A 13,802-nucleotide genomic window follows, 5' to 3' on the forward strand; every position below is an offset into this window, starting at 1 on the left:
TTATTCTTGTCTTTTCTCTGATTATTATTCATATCTTACGCATCTTTAGAACATCCTTATCATCGTGATATATGTAGTATACTACGTACAAGGTCTAAAGAAGAAACAATCCGGAAGCGATTAAACAATTAAACACGGAATAAGATCTTTTAATTAGTTCCTCAGTTCAGCTGTCATCCTATTGGAATGTCAATTTTACCGGATTGACCTTAATGCGGATAGTTAAAGGGAAACAATTATGGAGAATTTATTTGAATTATCCCTACCTATTATTCTATACGTTATTAACTCTTCGATAAAAATTCAGTAAGAAGACCTAGCAAAAGACTCAATAGCGTGTTAATAATTAATTCAGTTATTAAATCTACCTTTTTGAGGCTAACTCTTACTTTGTAATATTTTGTTTTGAGCATTAACAATAGTATTTCAAAATGTTTAAATCTTGTAATCTAATATTGCTTATCTGAAAAATCATTCCTGATGACCTGTTTTCCTAAAAAAAACATGTGTTTTATTGTAGATAGTTACAATTATAGTTTTATCATAAAACCAAATCAAATAAAAGTATGCACAGGTTTTTATTGTTAAGCAGATTAATGAGATAAATTAATATAAAAAGACCAAGTTGAGAAATAAAAGGCTTCCATAGTTACAAATGTTTTATGGGTTTTGAGGTTAAATCATGAGGTTGTTTACACTTTGATAAGTGTCTACAAAACGTGCGTCTATTATTTCATCACCCTACGTAAATATATGTACGTATCTATAGTAATGTCTTGTATCTTCAATACTGACTCATGTAACTAAGTGATCAATAATTGAATACTGCATACCTAAGCACCAAATAGGTTCTAACTCTTAGTGCCACCAACATTCAAAACATCGCAATACCTGCGAAACTTAGCGGCCATATACAGGTGGCATTGATCGCGTGTTTGGCCAACACATTCGTCCAATATGGCCAACAATTTTATAACCACAGCTATCGCGATAAGACATAAAAATATCGAGTAAGGTTTGAAGTCAAAAAAAGAAAAAAATAGAACATTAATTTAAAAACATAACCTCAAAATTTGACAACAATATGGTGAAGCATTGTATGTAAAAAATAGTGGAAGAAAACGGTTTGAATACCGAAGTAAACGAGAAAGTCCACAGCTCCATGTTTGCCGTGTGTGTACGACGTACTTGTTCGCACTCTTATCACTGATAAGGCCGTACATCGCTCGATTATGGCGCGTTATCACTTATCACACTCGATCGACCAGCCAGTCGGAGAAAACTAAAGTTATAATATTATGTTGGTAGGTGACGTACCGACATTTTGTTTTTTTGATGTACCCTACAATTTGGGGATAATGAACGGATTAGTTTTTAATCTGTAGCGTAGTTTTAATTATTCTAGCTACTATTTAAATTTAGTTTATTCAAGTTGAAATATTGAAATGACAAAATTTAACTCAATAAAAATTGATAAATTTAGTCAATGGATAAAGATGTTACGAATAAGGGCTATGTATTTTTGTAGTACCTAAGTAATATTATGGGGTATATTAGATCAGAGGTAACATAGACGCAAATAAAACAACTACCTGTTCACTTGTCTAATTTTCAAACCTTAACGTGTCTGTAATCTGTCTTTGGATTAGGAGTTTGTATGACGTCACGATAGAATTTACGATGAGGCACTTTATAATGTGTGTCAAAAACAATGCACTATCATTATACCTTGATTATTCTGTTGGTAGATATCTACCGCTATTTAAAATCGCTGCTAAAGAGTTAGTCAGCGGTTTTCACGAATTTTAAAATTGTGTGAAGGTAATCTATTACAATTTACTTTTAATTTAGTCTTTTTAACAATGTGGACACAAATTTCTACTTCATTGGGAATAATATAATCTTTTATAAGGTATTGCTATTAATCATCTTCATATATTTATTTTCATTTCTTTTTTAAGTTCGAAAACCATTGGGCTCATTCGATCTTAAAATACATTTATGAATATTTTATAATTACAGATTTAAACAGAAAACTCGGCCCTCGACCGATAAATAAGCTTTAGTGTTATCAATTATATTATCAAGAAGTATTTAATAACAAATAGAACACAAATTAATCCTATTAGCTGTATAGCTATTTAAAGAAATGGCCTTGAAGTTGTAACTGGCCTTTCTGCATAAAAATACAACAGACTTTTCTTTTGATTTTGGGTTTTGTTTTTAGGGATGCGTAGAAGTAGAAGTCTGTGTAAAGCTAAATAATTGTTGAGACGAAGGATTTATATAAATAAATCCATAAAAGCACATCCTTTGCATACTTGTTCGGAGGCATAGACTATTGCAAGTGTAATATGTAAAACGTTTATTGATTGTTTTGCTTCAGCGTTTATTGTGAACTTCAATCAAATACTATTTAGAGTGGAGTGTCCATAGATTTAATAGTTTTTCTAATCGCGAAACCTTCCAAATAATTATATTATGATTTTACTTTACAAACGTCGTTCAGGTTGGCTTATAAACAATATTGTAAATTAATTAAAAAACTAAACTGTTATTCTTCTATGACAACATCTTAGGGTGCGTCCACATATGGCGAATGCGCCGTATTAACCTTCACATAAGTTGTTCCTATTTGTATCATGACCAAACAAAATTTGTATAATTTTTTTAACGGTCCTTCAACCGCTGCAGTCACTCAACACATTGAGCATAGAAACACAAACACTATCAAACTCTAATCTATCGATCGATAAAATAATGCGAACAAATTACGAGTAATGCGAGGGCTGTGTATCTTTGTGTGTTTTATCGTCCCCCCGTCGCGTCCCTGCAATTAAGCCTTTGTATACACAAGTTGGGTGATGATATCCGATAATAACAGACACGTTGCTATGGTGACGAGTTACTTTAATTTTGGACATTAATATTGGATTAACAAGGACAAGGAAGATTTGAATTAGATTTGGCATTTTTAACCGCCAAAACTCCAGAAGACTGTCTGAATTGTGTTAGATCTTGGCCTATTACTTGTAAAAGGTTAATTTTGAAAAATGCAAAATTTGTCACGATCTTTGGTCAGCTGATTTTTTTGCTTTTATGAAAGTATTACAAAAAAAAAGAAATAATTAACAACAACATAAAAAAATCTATACCACAATTTCACCGAACCAAATTAGTTGAACAATTAAAGGGGTAAGTTCCTATCTCTCCAAGCTTCAACGATAAAAATGTCTAACATATCGCGAGTGGTATTTGGTGCCCCACTCTCATAGGCCTGGCGTACAATATGCGGCGCGAGTTATTGTTATACCGCGTACGTGATTCCATGGCGTCTGTCCTACACCATGGTCTATGGTGAAGAGAGCACGTAGTATGGGGCATATGAGATTTGTACAGATATTGCAGACTGAAAGGTACTGTAAGACAAATGAGACCCAAGCTAGGCAAGGTTTGACACTCAAAGTAACAGTGAAACATTGGCTGGAAGCAGACGAAACAATTGAAAGTCAACTTATGAATTTTCAAATGCACTGACTCTTCAGTTGACCATCTGTTATAAAAAAAGATTTTTTTTTTCTAAAAATATAATATAAAACTACTGAAATATTTGAGAATAATGATTACAATCAACATTGCAAAAATAAGTATTAAAAAGAGGGAACAAATATTATACCAGTAAAAAAATGCAGGAGAATAAAAAGTTACAGCCGTGAATAACTAGATTGACAATAAAACATTCATCTAAATTCTTCTAAAAAATCGAAATTAAAAACTGAAACATACCTCACAATTTCATACATCCCTTTTAGCAATCACAAAAAAACTAAAAAAAAAGCACTTGACATATCACAACACTGGATAGATATCAACTTATATGCTATGTAGATCAAGACACAATCTTATACAGGTAATATATGACTAACCGGCCGTCAGGCAGCCATTTAAACAAGTGCTTGTTAGATAACATTGTAAGCAAGACTTTACATGAGTGTGAGTATACTTGCTATCTAGAATTATTCAAGAATGATATCGTAATACCAAATGTACGGCGACTGTTTAGATTTTTTTGATAAAAGTGAGGTTTTTCGTGACGTTTCGTTGCGCTTCGTGATAGTTCGGAATTTCGAGTAACAGTCAAGGTATCAGCTGTAGATAGCACGGAAAATTACAAAGGTGGTGATAGGATTTGCGAAAGTCAACCTTAGTGATTGCGAATAAAGGAGGTGCCGTGAAGATGTTTTAAAGTTGAATTGTGATCGATTAGGTCTACTCCTCCAATTCATAACAATTCAACGATTAGCAACCTAAAAAAAGACAACTTAATTGTATTGTTAGATGATATTTATTTTTCATCTATAGTCCTAAATAGGAAAGCTAGTCTAATCTCAGCATAACTTTGCTTGATGGAAATCAACGCGGTACATGACAATCACAGTTGGCTCCTGTGATTCAATAGACCTAGAAATAGTCTATGTTGAGTTCGATTCGAGACTTTAGATTATGTTCGCGAAACCCTTGCGACTTGCCTAATTCCTTAGTGCCGGAGTCGAATAAAACCAGACTTGCTAATCTAAAAGATATAGAAATAACAAATTTACCTAAAACTATACAAGTCCCTAGACAGTCTATTACAACAAAAAAACACATAATTGGGCAAAGGAAACATCGATCCAGCCTAAAGATTCACTTGACTAGTCACACAAAACAGTTTCAAATTGACACGTGTAGCTCATACATTTTAGCCTCAAATTGGTGGAAAGTGACGTCAGCAACATGGACTCATGAAGTCATGACGTAAACATGGTTCATGCTTCGGTAAACAGAGATTTATTAAAGTGGCCGGCGATACCAAAGCGGTTAATGCACTAGGTTAGTTCGTTGTATCTAATCTTTGAAAAAAATTCGTCAAGTGGGATTGTTTCTGACGAACAGGCTAAATAAAAACAACGATTTTATTTTTACGCTTTGGGTACGGATTAATAGAATACCAAGAATAGGCTGTATGAAGTGGCAAGAGGCAGAGAAGTGAAACAAATATGGACACGACGGTGGTGGAGCTGATAGGTGATGACCGAAGAGGCGGAAAGCCTATGCCAGGAAGGCCAGAGAAATGACGCTACCGTCACAATACATGGCAATATACGGGGAAGATGCTGAGAAGTGGGTAATACAGTTTCAAAAAAAAGTTATCATTCTTTTTTGTGAAGTCAAATGGAACATTAATGCCCGAATTCGGCAGCAAAATGAATATTGTTTAATTTGTGTTGAAAAACACTATAATATCCGACTAATCTGAGATTTACATCCAACTTCCCAATTTATTTTATCGTGTTTACACATGTGCCATTTCGTCATCCGAGGCATCATATCGACTATATGTATAACCAGTGCGTAACCCGCTTAAACGGATTACACTAAGCTAGTGACACATGAATAAACACCTACATGAATAACGTGGCTGATGAATACCGATTAATTTAAAAAAGAGTGAAACGAGTAAGATTTTCAGGTTCGAATCCAAGCAATGTAACTTTTTCATAGCTATACCTACATACTTTCTTGCGGGCTGCCCAGGACCGGGATTGTTGGCGCTCTATGGGGGAGGCCTACGTTCAGCAGTGGACGGCGATAGGCTGAGATGACATACTTTCTTTATTATTCTAAGACACGAGTACACTAACAAAACGGTTAGAGAATAGATTACAAATGTAGGAATCTGAAATCGCCTGAACCTGCCTTGGGCTACCGTAGTGAACAATGCTAAAAGTTTCATTTACGAGAAATTGCCAGTGGGACGTACAATTGGTATTACATACACCTTATTATTATATTATTTATCCATTACTTATAATGGTTCTTTTAATTTATATGTTGCTACACAAGATAAAATACCGAAATTAAAACCAGAGAATACACTACTAGAATATTTAAAAGTGATATGATTAAATTCGTTTTATCGAAACTTTGGTAAACTCTAGGGTGAATCACTGAAAAAACAATTTCTGCATCAACATAACCTACAGCTGTGTTACAATAATATCTGCAACTGCAAATGTCCAAAGTCTAAATTTTGTGAACAGAATTAGTAAGCAGAAGCAAATAAAAAAAGAAGCAGCAAGTGGCACTCGGCCTCGCGATACTCAGGGTTCCGTATAAATAAGTCAAATACAGACAAATTAAACTTTTGAAAGTAACCAAACAAGACGCTAAACGGTGGCTTTCCGAAAATAATATTTCTAAGGTATAAAAAGTTAACGGAAAACTGCTTTAAAACGAGATAATATCATTATACTGTTGACAAAATTGTTGTTGGTTTAAAAGATATTTAATGAAAACGCCAAAGCACTAAACAGGATTATTATAATACATGTGATATGTAAAATACATTGATAGCGTTATATTACTTTTATCTCTAAATATTGCACTTTTATGATAGTATTTGTTAATGAAGTCATACTAAATAATATGTTTACTATTTTCAATTCATAATGATTATCCGAAAAAGACAAACATTTGCGTACTGATATTTATCAATAAATCACGAAACATCTGACAAGTAATTCCGAAAGCAACCCATCTCAAAGTAAAACTAAAATAGTAATAAAACTTTGCATTCGAGAGCTTACCGATTCATCAAAACTGTCAAAACTGCTGCCAAAATCTAACAGAAAAGCAAACTTGGGAATCCGAAATACATTGCAAAATTTAACTTTTAGACTGGGCAAGCAAAACATTAGGCAACATCAGCTCTTTGGAATAAAGTTCAAGCGAAACGGAGACAGGAATATAGAAAATAATTTCTGATGTTCCTGAAATAGATGAATAAAAGAGAGCCTTGGTTACAAAAGTGTGCAGTAAAGTAATGCCTGTGCTTCTTATGAACTAAACTTTTTAGAATAATGAGTTAAATGACAAAAGTGGACAATGCAACCCTTCCAAACGTTAACGAATGGATTTAAAATTCAGCATATTATTATAGACAAATAATCGTAAAAGATTAATAATATAAACTTACACAAATTAAAACAGGGTAAGAGTAGAGTCCAATTGAAAAGAAAGTAGAACAATAGATTCAGTTACAGGAACACACTAAACAAATAATTTCGAACGAAAATGATTCCAAACGTGAAGACGTTACTGCCACATTTGATCCAACATTAGCACTTACACGCTTCAAAGTGGCAATGGACGTTGATAAGAAAGGCTTAGAACATTAATAGTAAGGATTGGATGATCATAGCCTTACAAAACAACATACCAAACGTTATCTTTGAAGTGTATTGTCTTCAAGAGTCTCATAGGAATATAACAACTGTTCAAAACACGTGGAATAGTACCGCAATAGTAGTTCGAGATAGTATACAAAACAGGCCAATAAACAAGTATACAACCTCCTTGGGAATTAACACTCTAGGTAAATACATCACATCATTATCACTATTTTTAATCAAGATTGATTGCAAAGTTGTTTTGAATGTTTTTCGTAAACTAGAATAATCGATGCAAAATTTAACCACACTAATTCATAAGGAAAATCAGAGAAAATATCGATATTCGGAGAACACAATGATGATAAACACTATCATAATTTGGAAACTTATATCTAGACTTACTTGGGTTTGCTGTAGGGCGACGATGGCGATGTCTTGTGGTTCTTGTTCGGCTGCGTGTGTCGATTCGCATTTGTGTCTAGGCCGCCGCCCGGGGATATTTTGCCGGCGAGTGCGTTCAGTGTATGCAACATGGCGGGCGGCGGCCGCTTTAAGCCAAGCGACCTGGTCACGCTGATGAGTCGACCACGTTTGTCGAGACGGTGCAGCTTGGGGGCCACGGCGCCTTATCTCCTGATAAGAGGCGCGGGGGCACAGACGCCCCCCGCCTCATCTCCACCTGACAGTCTCACACACGCACACACTCACGCGCAACGTAAATGTTTGCACTTCTACGCGATATGGGTCAGCGTCCTGTCCGGGCTATACATGATTTTGGCATTTTTTCATTACTCTTATAGTTCTTTTTTGCACTGGTTTTGTACACGTTTCACTTTATTTTTTCAACTCACTTTGCTGTAGGATTATAAAACTATTTAATACTGGTGTTGCGATGTTTTGTTTTGTTACATATCGGTTGGTTTTGTATTCATAGATTATTGTTTTATTTACGGAAAATTTAATAACAGATAGGTACTATTGAAGTAAAAAGAAAATAAATAAAATTCTGAATAATGAAAAGTATTCCTTAAGTTAAAATAAACTGATATTTTATTAGTCATAAAAGTATTCCATTTCAAAAGAAAAATATTGTAAACAAAGTTATAGGATCTTAGCGTCTCGTGAATTATCGTAGAAATATGGCTAAGGTGTCAGATTTACAAACGCCTGAGCCAAAACACAAAGCAAAGAAAAACATATCCGCGTCTCGTAATGAAATATGTAACCGCAGGCGCTTTGGAGAAAAGCCTTTTATTATTATTTTTACAAGATAAATTCACAGAAAATTAAATTGTCATCGGCTAAGCTTTTGACTTAGGATTGTTATTCCTTTGTTTTTGTAATAACAAAGGGGAGCGTTAAACGAGAATGTCTGGGAAGGATAGGTAAGTATCTAATAGACCGATACAAAATCATTTTTTTGTATCTGTCGATTGCGATGAAGAACAACAGTTCATTTTCAAACTTCATGACATTAAGACACGTAATAACTTCATACAAAACCTATATCTCTTGAATACTCGATGTCAAGGGAATATTTAAAGGCAAACGCTGGCCACAGGGTATTTTTATCTTAGCAGTGTTTGTTGAGAGGACAAACAGACTAGAGTGTCCTGTAACATGTCAATTCAAACGAGTCCCCGGGGGCGACCGCTCGGTTGTCGACGACCCGGGAGTGTGGAATTGAGACGCCGATATACCTACGCCTGTGTCAACTAATTAACTTGTAGGGTTGATGCTCACTACGTTGCGATGGAGACAGTCATAATATTGTGGTTCCATTTAATGATATAACCATTTGGATATGTAAGATGATGAAGACAATAATAATGGGCTGAATAATATGTGGATGAAAGCATAACCTCTGATACATATAAGATAATATTGATTTGATCAATCGGCCAGTTTAGATTTTTAAACATAAAAAAACATTATAAGAATTCATATTCTGAAAAAAATACCTACGTAATATGATGAGCAGTAGGTACGACCACATCCAATAAACGAAAAAATACAATTATTTACCCATCAAGCTATCAGACCAGACCAAAGACGATTATAACTGAGACAAATTCAACTAAGAGACTATCAGCCTTAAAACGAGTCTAGCGTTCACCGCCCCGGACCAAAACACAATCAGTATAAACTATCGAGATTGGTATGGAAACATAATCATGCTATTTGTAAGCATCAGGCGTATGCACACGTCCGCCCGTGGAAAAACTTGGGTCTACGTTAAACGTCCAAAATAAAATTAACTGGAACACAAATTGGCGTGAGGTCCAATTAGGGGTAAAATGTTGTCCATCTGTCTAAATTAAGCTTAATTACAGACCGTTGGTATTATGATTGGGATTGGTCGGTGCGGAAGTCGCTGGCAATTTGTAAAGGTTTTACGTGGATGTAAAACCGTGTGGAATGCAATTTGGGGGCAGGGAAGAATGTAGGACCAGTGCCAACGATAAAAAAAAAAACGTTTAAAATTACCATAAGATGACCCACAGACCGACACCTATCTCTATTGAAATCTGGATAAATGAGGGATTTCACGGTTCAGGAACATCTTCAAAAATCATCTTTAATATAATATTAATGTTTAAGGGATCAATGAAGTAGTCTACATGTGTAATATTTTGTAAAAATAATGACAAAAAATACCGAAAACGATCTGTGGTTTCAAACATTTTGGAGAGTGCTTTTTTGTTCTCCCAAAATACGAAAATGCTGAAACCACTTCAAGTATTCTGAGAGCGTTAAAAGAGAATTACAACATAACTTTAATATCGACATCTAAAACCTACACCCATTGAAACCAATTCCAACCCTCACTCGTAACATAAAAGTATGTAAAACAAATAACACTCGAACATGAAAAAAAAACTGATAAAAATGTAGAAATAATATAATTTTATTATCACAGCCACAATAACACCTACAAAACCTTGACCGTAGTACTTTACGAAGTCGAGAACGAGGATCGTATACAGAATCTGTTGCGTAAACACGTCGCGAAGACTTTATGGACACTTACGAGAACAGTCACAGAACAAAAATACTTTATAAATAAAAATAAAAATATTTTTATGTTTATTTTTATTTGTGTTTAAGCTGCGTAGCTCGTGAAAGCGTCGTACTGAGGCTGCAATTGTTTTTCGATGTGATCAATTGGTTATAGAGGGTAAATTGGTTGATAAAAATGAAATTTAAAGTAACTGGATATTACGCATTTAGAGCTGGTTGGTACTTACTTGAAACATTACTTGTAAGTATTTAAAACAAGGAAAATTGTTTTAAGTATCTTAAATATTTTGATTCATATTATGCAAGGTCTGGACATTAAAAAAAACGTTTAAGCGCCGGTCGGACTCACGACACTGAGGGTCCCGTGCATAAAGGCTGCAAAAAGTAGCACCTTTCAATTGTAAGATCGAACCAAAAGTTTTAGATTTTAATTATTAGCGACAAGAGAAATACATCATAACTGAAAATTTCTAATGTCTAGGTTGCAGTTTATGAGACACATAATGCAGTTTATGAGACACAACCTGGTGACAGACGGACAGACATCGGGGCCTCAATAGGGGAATTCTGATTTTACCCTTTGGGTGCGGAACGAAAGCCTACGTGGTGAACGTGGAACTCATACGCACTTGAACTTATTTCTACATTACGAATGTAATCTCGTTATGCAAAAGTGAAAGACAAGGAAAAACAAATCCAAGAAGAATCTGTGACCATTCTAAATAAAATTAAAACGAAAAATCCTCTCCACTAACAACCTCTAAATTGTAGATACTTAACTAAGCTTACTAAACAAAAGCCGACAGCTTTAAATAAACAAAAAATGTAAATAACATTCCAAAAGTGTATCGACCCCGTTTTCGAGCGAGCCCATTCCTGCAAAAGGGCGGAAAGCCAAACGAAAATCATATTACCATTAATAAAAAAAAACGTATCCAAACTCGGTAATACAAAACTGGGGAATTTATCCGCGGCATTAAAGTGCCATTTTTGTCGGTAACATTCATATAACGCGGTCGGATTTAGATTTGTTCCGCTCCGGACCCTAATATTAATTCCATTATCATAATTCCACTCTTAATACTTTCAACAGAGGGTGGCGAGCCAAAATCTTCATGTTTTTGTTTCCGTGCCAAATATTTATTTGTTTATGTATCGTGATCGGTACGGGCAGAAGGTGCACTCTGGGTACGACTGGTTCTAGAATACTTTCTATGAAAATTAAGACTGTGGGCTTCGAAGAGCTTTTTCTTATTGAAATTAAACTGCTTTTACGGATTTTATCGCGGTTTAATTTTAGATTTTAGTTCCCGACCTGCCCGTGGCCATGATACCTGCAAAGGTGTCGACTAGTCGGGAAATAAAATTTAAAATTAAACCGCGATAAAATCCGTAAAAATAGTATCATTTCAAAGTCTAACATTCGCGTAAACCTAAGAAACCAGCTTTTTTTTTGACAAATGACTTATCCAAAGACCTCAAGACTGTCAAAACACTCAAATGTATGAAAGTGACAAGCTAACTTACTTAACTACTATTTCGCTTTTCATTTGTAAACTATCTCATTAAATTCTGGCTTACTGTGACTGAATAAAAGTGATCAATAAGCGAAAACCTTGACAAGAAATAATCCGCTACGTTAAAAATGTATGCTAACTCATAAAATATTCTCACTTGAGTATATACTAAGACTTTATCAAGACATTCTAATCCACTTTACTTCATTTATTCTTACAAATATGAAAGCTAGGTTGAGCCTACTAAAGTTACCGACACCTCACTTAGATCATGAATTTCTGTGAAATATTTCGGTTATGTTATACCCTAGACGTAGTGTATTATAAATGTATCTCTAAAGGCAAGGGATAGATAAAAGCGAGTATAGTATGAACCTTCACGACGGCACTTTAGGGACACTTTTGAGACGTACTTAGTAAGCCTTCTGTGCGTTTTGTTAGTGCTTGTATTCATTACGCCTTTTCATATAGGATGCTTAAGTATATCTACATAGTTGTAGTTTTTGTCAATTCCCGTGTCGTTTGCCAAATTGTTTGTTTAAAGTTTTCGGGTTATTGCAGTCTTTTTATTTGAACAAACATTGGAGTAAATAAGAATAGTATAAAAAAGGCAAGTGCTACTTTGCGAATTATGGAAAAAAGCGATGTTCAGTTTCATTTTTTGTTCCAAACATATCATTAAGTTTAACAGTGTAATAACCAGTCAAGTGCGAGATGGATTCGCGGCTCTGAGGGTTCTGTACAAATAGGCTAAAGTAAGTCAAATTTATGATCGTAGTAACCGTTGTTTAACCTCAATCTTTAATTTAAGGATACTTAAAAATAAATTATTTGTCAAAATTTCAAGTGTCTGTCTATCACAGTTCAGTGATAAACACTTGGTGATGGACGGATACAATAGCTTGGTGGGAGACGAAAACGCTTAGTCAGTAATAGGATACCGTTACCTACCCTTTGACTACGTAACCCTAAAATCGCGGCACAGTTTAATAAAACATTGTAACAGTTTCAACAGGTTTTGACATAAAAATACACGATTTCTTATGCTGTCCACACAGTTGCAAATGGTCATACACAAATGCTCATACTCATGAAGCAGTCAACTGTTTCCGGCCGCATGTAACGCCAGAGTTTAATATCCGCGCGTCACGTTTTGTTCGCGGTTCTAGCTGCGCTGAATTTTTTTTTGTCCCATCATAATATATGTATGATAGACTATATGACATCTATACACGTGTATAGGCAGGTCACATTACTAGAGAGTTTAAGTTAAAATTATTCCCGTTCAATTCTAAGATATATAGTACTGACACGTTGCTTAAACACAATTTATAAAAAAAATGTATATAATCACGGCTCCATTAATATTTGTATAAATAGCATACGTGAAAACTGAACTACTACTATTACTACTACTATAATTACTATAACAGTTCATGGTGACAGACGGAGAAGAGAGACAGTCAAGGGCCGGAGCGATAGGGTTAAATTTTTAGCCCTTAGGTAGGTACTGAATCATTTCTTCTTAGGGTAGTCAGCTAGGAAATGTCGGCTCCATCGTTCTCAAAAAAGACATGTAAAAGTGATAAAAAATATCCTATTTGCAGAATAAATAATTTCATTTCATTTCATTTCATTTCATTTCAAAAATGATACAACTGTATCGTTTTTTCTTGACTTCAGATGAGACTAATCTATAAGCCTAATACTAAGTACTAGCAGGTAAATACTTAATCTGTTCTCGTTATATATGTAGTTAATATTATGTAGTGAGAATACGATATCTATTTCATTCTAAAAGTTTCATGTAATATAATAATCCAGTTCCAGTGATTTCAATTTAGATATTGTTGGAATTGACGAGCATTAATTCATAAGCACTAATTAGCTCATAATTGACAAATGTATATTAATGGGACTAAAACTAAATCATAATTTAATTAACGTACTATTAATGTTATCCTCATTTTTCACCTATAAAATTGATCATTTTTTTGTATGTTTGGAAAAGTCACATTGTAACTAGACCTACATTGGGATTAACGTCGTA

At 34.5% G+C, this 13,802-nt stretch overlaps 1 protein-coding gene across 6 annotated transcripts in view; it reads right to left on the minus strand.

Annotated features, from left to right (window-relative positions):
* Positions 1 to 13,802, minus strand: part of LOC113497152 (CUGBP Elav-like family member 1) — a 340,295-nt gene that overhangs the window by 131,572 nt on the left and 194,921 nt on the right. For 3 of the 6 annotated variants that reach the window (XM_026876554.1, XM_026876552.1, XM_026876551.1), the window contains exon 1: positions 7,617 to 8,074. The exons of 1 other annotated variant lie outside the window; for it this stretch is intronic. In XM_026876554.1, coding sequence (XP_026732355.1) covers positions 7,617 to 7,747 — 131 coding nt within the window. In that variant the 5' untranslated portion in view covers positions 7,748 to 8,074. Of the gene's footprint in view, positions 1 to 1,134; positions 1,285 to 3,786; positions 3,873 to 7,616; positions 8,075 to 13,802 lie in introns of those variants that run through there. 2 more of the 6 variants (XM_026876557.1, XM_026876555.1) reach the window with 2 other exon arrangements.

Source organism: Trichoplusia ni, chromosome 9 (genome assembly GCF_003590095.1).
Source record: "Trichoplusia ni isolate ovarian cell line Hi5 chromosome 9, tn1, whole genome shotgun sequence".
Lineage (NCBI taxonomy): Eukaryota > Metazoa > Arthropoda > Insecta > Lepidoptera > Noctuidae > Trichoplusia > Trichoplusia ni.